This window comes from Bactrocera neohumeralis, unplaced genomic scaffold (genome assembly GCF_024586455.1).
Source record: "Bactrocera neohumeralis isolate Rockhampton unplaced genomic scaffold, APGP_CSIRO_Bneo_wtdbg2-racon-allhic-juicebox.fasta_v2 cluster11, whole genome shotgun sequence".
In the NCBI taxonomy this organism is placed as follows: domain Eukaryota; kingdom Metazoa; phylum Arthropoda; class Insecta; order Diptera; family Tephritidae; genus Bactrocera; species Bactrocera neohumeralis.
In genome coordinates this window covers 2,710,026-2,720,225 of record NW_026089624.1, presented here as the reverse complement: position 1 = coordinate 2,720,225, position 10,200 = coordinate 2,710,026, and the positions used below count along the sequence as shown (strand labels likewise).

Here is a 10,200-nt window from a genome sequence, read left to right as displayed (position 1 = left end):
AATTCAACACTCAATCCAGAAACTGTTTTGCCGCAACCAGCTCATACAACTTTTCCGACAGCTGGCCGTGTTAACAGCTTGTCTTTTGGTTCTTCAACCTGTCGCCGATTGACTCGGGATCAACTTGCTTCCCGTAACAGCCTTGCTAAAGAATTACCCAAATATGATGGTAAACCCAGCGAGTGGCCGTTGTTTTATGCCGCTTACAATCAAACTACAGAGGTTTGCGGATTCTCTGACGAAGAAAATCTGCTAAGACTACGACAGGCATTGGAAGGTCCAGCGCTAAAGGCTGTTAAAAATCTGCTATTGCACTCCTCATGCGTCAGTCAAGTTATGGCCACTCTTCAAATGAGATTTGGTAGACCAGAATTGATAATCAGTGTTCTTCAACGCCAAATTTGTGAGCTACCGCCACCATCGGAGAGCAATTTGGAATCTATAGTCGATTTCGCCGTAGAAGTGCAAAATATCTGTACAACGATGTCAGTATCAGGTCTGACTGGTCTGACTGGTCATTTGAACAATCCCGAATTTGAACAGCGATTGGTTTCGAAATTACCTGGGCTTCTACCAGCGTATTGGGGAATGCATAAGCGAAGCCTAACAGCATGCAATCTATAAAACTTCAGTGATTGGCTCTTTCAGTTGGCTCAAGGTGCCAACTGCGTTCTCGTTCCAAAGGATCCAATACGTGATTGAAAGAGATATTCTTCAACAAATAAATGCCAAATAATGTCTTTCAAATATTAAACAAGTATTATCATAGGGCGTTCCTATTTTTAAAGGCATTCTCTGCTTCGGGTTCGCCCTCATAGACTTCTCATTTGCCCAATTTTGACTTCTCCTTTGGCCGCGCTCTAAAAAATAACCCTGGTCGAGCCAATACTCAAGGTGACTGAAGTACTTTCGCGTAGTAGACCTTTCTGTGTTGGCGGCTTTCGGCCGCGCTTTAAAAAAATAATCCGGGTGGAGCCAATCCTCAGGGTGACTGAAGTGCTTTTGCGTACTCCTTTAAAAATCTAAGTATTTTTATTACGTAATATTATTATTTAATATTACTTAGTTGTTTATTAAATTTAAATAAGAAAATATCGATATGCATGGAAAGATTGTTTATACACATTTTAGTTTGAAATATAATTTATAAACGCTTGTTTTTAATAGAACTAAGATTGCTAAATAAAGAAAGAGGAATTATAGCGAAAAAGATAAAGTTCAGGGAATTGCTCATATTTGCTTATTATCATATGACAGCGCTCCATTTGCTCATATTTGTTAGCACATTAATGATGCTCACTACGAGTGTAAAAAGGGATTTTGTTGTGAATTTGTTTAAATCTTTACAGTTTTATTAAATGAATTTGAAGTGAAAAATGTGCATAAAGTGTGTTAAATGTAGTGAAATAGCTTGCTGAAATGTTCGAATTTTGGGAATTTTTGAACTTTTAAGTCGAATATCTCAAGTGGCATTACGATAAACTAAGTTTATGTAAATAACAAAAAATATATGTTATAAAATAAAATAGTTTGAATGTAAGTTTTTTCAGCTTTAATAAAAACGACTCAAAATGTTTATTAAACACAGCTTCTTGATTTTATTTCACTCATACAGTATACACATACTCACACGCTATGGATTGGTAGAATTGTGGTAAATGTACCTGTAATGTGATTAGATATTTTAATAACTTTTTAATAATAATTTTCAGCAAAATATTTTGATTTATGTTTTATAAGTGTTTTAAATTTAAGAGTTGGTCCATTCGCCATTCCTTTTTGTATGATTTTTCTGCAAATTAACAATATTAAACTAAATATTAAATTTTTGGAAAAATGTATTAAATTATATTGAAAATATACTTATTATTTCATTCTTTATTTATATAATTTAACACAACCGTCCAAATACTCGCGCTACAACATTTAAAAATACCGAAATGAATCTATCATTGATACATACAGCTGTGTTGCCTCTTCGAAATTTTCATAGAAATTAAAACTGATTTGTCACACTGCTAAAATGACAGTTCACTGTATGCAATATATGGCATATATTGTATTCCATATGCAATATGGAGCCTCCACACGCAATACGCACAGCAATAAAGTTAGTATATACATACAAAATTTTAACCTGTCGAGATGCCCCGTAATTGTAAAAGTCAATGCATGTGCGCGTGTGTGTTATGTGACACGAATTTTATTATTATTTGTATGTGTATACATTACGATGCTATTTTTATACTCTTGCAACCAGTTGCCACAGAGGCCACAAATCGCCATTAACCGAAAACATACAAAGTGCCATAACTAAGCACCAAATTAAGGTATAAAGCTGTAAATTGGTACAAAGGATCGCAGTAGCAAGTGGCATCTGTGGGCAAAATTGTTTCGAAAGGTCGGCTTGGTTCCGCCCTCTAACAGGTTTAATGTACATATCTTTTAAACCAGTTAAGCTACAACACCAAATTTGCTGAGTTCAAATCTTATAAGAGCTTCTACCGACAGTGCGAAAATGGATGAAATCGGAGGATACCCCGCTCACTCTCAATATGACGGTACTGTTAAAAACTACTAAAAGCGCGATAAATCATTAAGACATAAAATTTTGCCACTAAAATGGTAGAGAGCTTTATAGGATCTGGTGTGAAATTGGATGATGGGTGCGGCACCGCCCACTCTTTTGTGACATCCCACATCTCGTTACACGACCAACCGAATTCGACTAAATTTAGTACGTGGCATTTTTTTTTAATATTTCCATGTCACGTTGCGAAAATTTTAAATTCCACTTGATTCATTCAGTTTTCAGTACACAAAATAAAAAGCAATTAATATAACGGGATAAAACTTTGCACGAATAATTCCTTTAGTGTGTGTCACCTAATGATCAAAATATCTTTAACCCCAATACAGACTGTTCAAGCCTCTAGGTACCGAATATTTAGACCCTGATACCTTTAGTTGACTTTTGATCGAAAATGTCGGCATATGTCGGCCAATATGTGAGTTATCCTAATGAAAAGAAGAGAGCGTGTTTTACTCATAATAGTGAGCCTTTCCTTACTTTTTTTTATTTATGACTGTTGAATATAAGCGTATTGCTTGTAAATACTTAAACTCATAAAATAGTTTGTGTATATACATATTTATGTATGTTAAGTACGTTTTGTACTTTCTCATCATTATTATTGATAAGCATGTTTAAAGATATTTGAATAATGAGAGTCTTAACCTATTTGACCCACAATGTGAAATGAAAACTTGTTCGAAAAAATTGCTTACATATGTTGAATTTTTATATATAGAACAGTATATGAGATATAACGTCAACCGGAAAGTCAAAATTTGATAAAGAAGTAGCATTTGAAGGTTTTGATGAATCCTCCAAAAAGTAAACGGTGTCATTGCTCATTTTGATACCGATTCCCATGAAAGCGTGTCTTGCTATATTTATAGTGGTACCTTATATCCGTACTTTTCAATGTGCTCTGTGTCAACTACCGGAAGAGAGAAATGTTCCCACTGAATCATGTTGATTTAACTTTCGAACCTTGTGTATGAAACCTTTCAGAAGGGATCTTTTTGTACAGCAATTGAATGAAATGTATTTTTATCGTATTGTGTGTACATAGTATATACATAAAAAGTCTTTTGTATACCACTGATTTTCTCTATATTTTAGGTGTCAATGAGGTGTGTTACTGATCAAGTCTGTAAAGCGCACTTTTCAAAACAAATGGACAGTACATCTAATGCTTTGCATAAATCTTCACCTAGCGCTACTTTAGACATTCCTGCTGTATTAGATCAACAATTAGCGGCTTTGACTCATCACAAACGACAGTTAGAAAAGAAGGCAATTTGTTTGTCACAACAGAATCCACGCGAAAAACTTATATCAGAGGCTATAAATTTTGCAAAATCTTCGTCATATACGCAGGAAACTGAAGATTGCATATCTAACATAATTTATTCGAAACCTCATATATTTTCATCGCACGTTGATTCAACAGCAGTTGATGCAAACGTATCTGAATCACCGAGTGATACTGAAAGTGTTCTAAATGATTTAAGACAAACAAACCCTAGAAAGTATTTTAATCAAAAACCTGATGCAAACCTTATCAAAACCCAAGATAATGATGACATAATTCATATGCGAAGTAAGATGTCTTCTAAATTATTTTGTGAAGAAACAAAAAAAGGTATGTATGAATAAGTTGAAATATTTATCTATTTTAGTAATATGAAAAGAATGTGCTAAATTTCGGAACAAAATATTTTATTTACTACTAAAGGACCCGTCCACACCTCACTGTGGCTGGAACATAGATAATACTACTACTACCATCTATGTATATGATTTCGATTAGTTGGGTTATTACTATTGTTAATGAGTTATTTATAGCATTTTTTGAAGCAACTTGTGTTAGTTTACAAAAAAAATTGATCATAAAGCATTTCGTGTGTTAATAAAACATTGCTTTTTTAGGGAAAATACTGTTGAATTTTTTCTTAGGGAAATCCACCGTTTGCTAAGCTGAGAAAAACAACGAATAACTGGTTCTGAGAAGTGTTTAAGTGCTCTCTAATCGGAATAAAGCCGAATTTTTGCGTCGGCGATAGAAACATAGCTCCATCATTTCCCACTGGAGTCCAATCGACAGTCATTCTAGTGGACTGCACATGATGAACCGGTTTTCAGGCGTGGTAAGACGAAAAAGGCGGCTGGAAAGGTTATGACATCAGTCTTTTGGGATTCACGTGGTACAATACATTCTCAACGACTGATTACTGTGGCCGTTATAATCTATTTCACTGTGTATTTGGTTGCAGTTCTTTTCTTCTATTCCACATACTTAGCAGTTGTATTATTTTTTTAGGTAGAATACGCATATTTTCAAATGATTGCTACAAACATGAATTTTGAACAAATGTGCATGATTTAAAATATAATTTTTGTATTTATGAGTTGTATTGGATTCTAATATAAAGAGATAAAAGGTATCCTATGTCCTTACCCTGGTTCTAAGCTACCTCCCCACCAATTTTCAGCCAAGCCGTTCAGCCGTTCTTGAGTTGTAAATGGTGTAACTAAACCAACTTTCTATAGATGTAAGTTTGTTTTTATTATTATACCATGAACAGGGTATATTAAATTTGTCACGAAGTTTGTAACACCCAGTAGGAAGCGTCGGAGACCCTATAAAGTATATATACAGTGATGAACGAAAGTATTGGCACAGCAAGATACCTTGACTTTGGCACTGTTTTTTACCACTTATAAAATAAGTTTTGTATACCAAATAAAAATGCGTAGTTAGGACGAGTAATTATCAATTATATTTCCTTTAATTCATTTAATTATCTCTTGTATTTACTTAACAGTAGTTAAAAAAAGAAAAAAAACGCTAATTTTAGCGAAACAAAAGTATTGGCACACCCTATAAAATCAGGCAACTTAGTTTGATTTTTATTAATTATGGCAACTCTTTTTTAAAGTACCGTTAATTATACGTAAGCAAATGTGTTGCTGTAAAGAATCAAACTACAAAACTCAGTGTGCGTTTATTTTATAGTTAAATTTGCTTCAATTTTATTAAAATGGGCAGCAAAAAATGTGAAACCAACGAATCTCAACGGAAAATAATATTATATTTGCATAATCAGGGTAAATCGTACGCTGAGATTGGTGAAATGATGGACAGAAGCCGATATACCATACGGAGTGTTATTCAACGTTTTAGAGGAACTGCATCTTTACAAAGCGAAAAACGAACAGGCAGGCCCAAGGCTTTAAGTGATCGCGAGCGTGGTCAAATAGTCAGGAAGGTAAAAAAGAACCCCAGAATATCATCCACACAAATCGCTGCGGAAGTTAAAGAAGAGATGGGAAAAGATATTCATCCAATAACGGTCCGGAGAACACTGCATGAAGCTAATTACAGTTCTCGACTGTACAGTTCTCGGACTTCTGGGACAGTGTACTCTTCTCAGATGAGAGTAAGTTCAATATATTTCAATCTGATGGTCGCCAAACTGTGTGGAGAAAGCCTAACACCGAATTGCAAAAAAAAACCTTGCTGCTACTGTAAAACATGGCGGTGGAGGGGTAATTGTCTGGGGTTGTATGTCCGCTGCAGGTGTCGGTGAGCTGGAATTCATAGACGGCATTATGGACAAGAAATATTATATGGAAATTCTGAAGAGAAATGTAAAAATAAGTGCCGAAAAATTGAACTTGCCAGAGTCATTCACATTTCAACACGATAATGACCCGAAGCATACGGCTTATGATGTACGCATGTGGCTGGTACATCACATAAAACATACATTACCGCATCCCCCTCAATCGCCGGATCTTAACCCAATAGAACATTTGTGGGAAGAAGTGAGCAATATCAACAAAAGCTGAGTTGAAGGTGGCACTAATGGAGGAATGGCGGAATATTGGCGCCGAAACGACACAAAAATTGGTTTCATCAATGTCAAACCGGCTGGAAGCAGTTATCAAGCAAAAGGGCTTGGCCACAAAATATTAATTTTATGTATAGTTTACTACTTTGTTATTGTTTTTTTTTTGTATTTTTATGGAGTGTGCCAATACTTTTGTTTCGCTAAAATTAGCACTTTTTTTTTGATATAACTACTAAGCATTTTTATTTGGTATACAAAACTTATTTTATAAGTGGTAAAAAACAGTGCCAAAGTCAAGGTATCTTGCTGTGCCAATACTTTTGTTCATCACTGTATAATTGATCAGTATATTGAGCTGAGTCGATTTAGTCATGACTGTCTGTCTGTTGTTGTTGTTTTAACGGTTTATCAGTACCCGTTAGGATGGTAAGGGTTATCTTTGTTGTCATCGACGTCATGTAACGGGAGGCTCAGGAAACGTGCTGTTTCGACGGGGTCGGACCAAAGGGAAAGGGGTGTTAGATGAGTTGGGTTTGTAGGGCATGCAAAGAGGTGGTCAGAGTCATGCGGAGACTCGTTGCATGCAGAACATACATACGTTGGGTATGTCTGGGTCGATTCTGAATAGGTAGGAGTTTAACCTGCTACAATATTCAGAACGAAGCTGCGCTAGGGACACTCGCGTTTTTCGCGGCAACTCGAGCTCTTCGTCTGCGATGAGTGGTGGTTTGACTCCAAGAACGCCATTCACGGGAAGGGAGTCGGCGAAGGTGTTAATGGCTCCACTGTGAATGGCGGTCAGTACCTTTCGAAAGTCAGTTGCGTCCGAAGTCCGGTCGGCGTACTGTACGACGTCGTCGACGTAGTCTAGGAAGGACCTTTTGATGCTCCTAGGAGGCGCTTCCGCTCCTAGCAGATGGCTGCAACGATGATTTCTGCGAAAACATCCCAGCAGGAACTGTTTGGAGAGGAGTTCATTATGCTCCTTAACCGGGAGCATAAGTGTCTCTCTGTGTAGGTGTTCGATAGGAGACATCAACAGGCATCCCGTCGTGGTCCGGAGTGCAGTATTCTGGCAGGTCTGGAGTTTCCTCATCTGCGTACCACTGCATCCAGGCGACCATATAGGTGTTGCGTAGTTGAGGACCGGCCGGCCGATTGCCTTGTATGTTGCCAACAACGTTTCTTTGTCTTTTCCCCATGTGCTGCCGGCTAGCGACTTGAGGATTTTGTTGCGGCTCTGTGGCTTGGCAATAATCGCGGTCGTATGGGGAGTGAAGGAGTGTAGACTATCGAAAGTTACACCTAAAATCTTAGGATTAAATACAGTCGGAATTTTCACGCCATCGACTTCAATATTAAGCTCAAGTCTATACTCCTTCGTCCAGTTCGTAAAAATGGTCGCTGTGGATTTGGTGGGGGAAAGGGTGAGGTTCCGTGCAGTGAGGAAACGAGAAAGGTCTGAGAGGTAGTTGTTTACCTTCGAACACATGCCATCGTTTCCATTGCCCGACGTCAATATAGTACAATCATCTGCGTACGAGGTTATGGAAACCCCCTCTGGTGGCTGCGGGAGTTTCGAGACGTAAAAATTAAACAGTAGCGGCGAGAGGACACCACCCTGCGGAACTCTTCTCGGCTTAGATGTTTCACTTTGAAATAGTACGGATGATTGACGACCGTTCAGGTAGTTGCTGCAATAGCGTTGTGTGTTTGACTGTGTCAAAAGCTTTTGACAAGTCTAACGCTACGAGGACCGTTCTCTCGCAAGGTGGCTTCTGGTTGGGGTCACGAACTCTCTGAGCGTTTATGACGCTAAGTGCTGTGGTGGTGCTGTGCACTTTTCGGAATCCATGCTGGTGGCTGGCTAGGCTCAGGTGGTGAGTGAAGGTCGGGAGTAGCAAGCCTTCAAGTGTCTTCACTACTGGGGAGAGGAGAGTTATTGGCCGATAAGATTTTCCTTTGTTGGCGGGTTTCCCAGGTTTCAGTGGTGGGACCACTCTTTCGACTTTCCACACATCGGGTATTTGAAGACTGGTCAGCGACAGATTGAGGACCTTGGTGAGATAGCCTACTCCCGTCGAGCCTACATGCTTTAGCATTACCTTGTTGATTCCATCAGGGCCAATGGATTTGGAAGATTTTGCTTTTTTGATGACACCCTGAACCCCCTCATCGGTGAAAGTAAGTGGCGCGCAGTCGTTTGGCATTTTGCACAGCCGTCGGTTAACACATCTCTTGGCTTTGTCTACCGAAGGGTGCAGTGTAACATGCCGGCTAAAGTAGCTCGCGCACTTCTTTGGGTCCGAAGAGGCATGACCATTGAATTGAACCGCAACTCGGTCGTCGTGTCTCTTCGGGTTAGACAAAGCTTTGACAGTAGCCCAAAGCTTACTCACACCGGTGGAGAGGTTGCAGGACTTCAGGTGCTCTATCCATTTTGTCCGCTTATGTTGATTTACCATACGCCGAATCTCCAAATTGAGATCCCTTATTCGGGGATCCCCGGGATCGGCATGGCGTAAGGTATCGCGCTCATTAGCTAAAACGGCTGCTTCGGCTGGGAAATTGGGGCGGATTTCCGCTATTTTTCCAGCCGGGATGAAGCGAGCGGTAGATGCTACGATTACCCTGCGAAAACGACGTTCGCCAACGCATACGTCCGTAGGAATGGGTAGAGCGTTAAAGGTGCTCTCAGTAAATTCTGTGAAGCCGACCCAGTTAGCTTTGTTAAAGTTAATGAAGGTACAGAAACGAAATCGGAAGGTTCCTCGATCGAGATAATGATGGGCAGATGGTCTGATGCGAGAATTAGCATAGGTCGCCAGGTTCTGCTATTTATCAGACCACCGCAATGGTAATATCGGGTGAGCTTTTACAGGTGCCCATAACTCTGGTGGGGGCTTCCTCATTCATTGTGCAGAATGTCGAATCGTCAATCTGTTCCGCCAGCTCCATCCCTCTGGTGCGCGTTAAAGTCGCCTAGTATCAAACGGTTTTCACTACGAAGTAGCGCACCTATATTCGGGTGATATCCTGTAGGGCAACATGTAGCTGGGGGATGAATATATTGAATATTTCGAGCTCGACATCGCCTGACCGGATAGCTATACCCTGACATTCCAGGGTAGTATCCCTGCGGTCGATGTCCTCATCGATTAGACGATACTGCACGGTGTTGTGCAATGTGAAGGTTAGGGCACCACCATTATCGCATTCGCGATCTTTACGTATTACGTTGAAACCTGCACAACTCAGAAGATCTGAGCGGCTGTCTAGTTTGGTTTCTTGGACCGCAGCTATCGATACGCGTTCCCGATTCATAAGTGCAACTATCTCCTCGATCTTACTCTGGAGTCCTTTGCAGTTGAATTGAAGTACACGGGTTTGTCGCGGGTGTCCGTGGGTGATCCCGGGGGTGAGGGAGTGACGTGTAGGTGGTACTTGTTGCAACTGCAGAACCCGCAGGAGCGGTTGTCGCGCTGGGGTGTTGGTTGGCGACGCCACTGTTGTGTGTTGCGGGGGCAGACTCCTGCAGCATGGGGCAACGCACGATTCACTCCACTCACGTGTGGTGGGCAGGACGTCCGGTGTGTTTAACGTGGGAACCTGCTGACGACAGCCTAACTCCACGGTACTCAAACGTACACGGATCAAATCAATGCGTTGATCAGCGCCCTGAAAATGAAAGGCATTTCCAGTACCAATTGGCAGTGTGGAATGGACACACTAACCACCTTGGTAGGGTTCGAGGCCCATCTAAAACCTCTGCCGTAC

At 40.0% G+C, this 10,200-nt stretch overlaps 1 protein-coding gene across 11 annotated transcripts in view; it reads left to right on the top strand.

Moving 5' to 3' along the window:
- LOC126765675 (uncharacterized) overlaps positions 1-10,200 on the top strand; it is a 784,771-nt gene that overhangs the window by 479,251 nt on the left and 295,320 nt on the right. For all 11 annotated transcript variants that reach the window (XM_050483365.1, XM_050483360.1, XM_050483363.1 and 8 more), the window contains one exon: positions 3,689-4,211. In XM_050483365.1, coding sequence (XP_050339322.1) covers positions 3,689-4,211 — 523 coding nt within the window. The remainder of the gene's footprint in view (positions 1-3,688; positions 4,212-10,200) is intronic.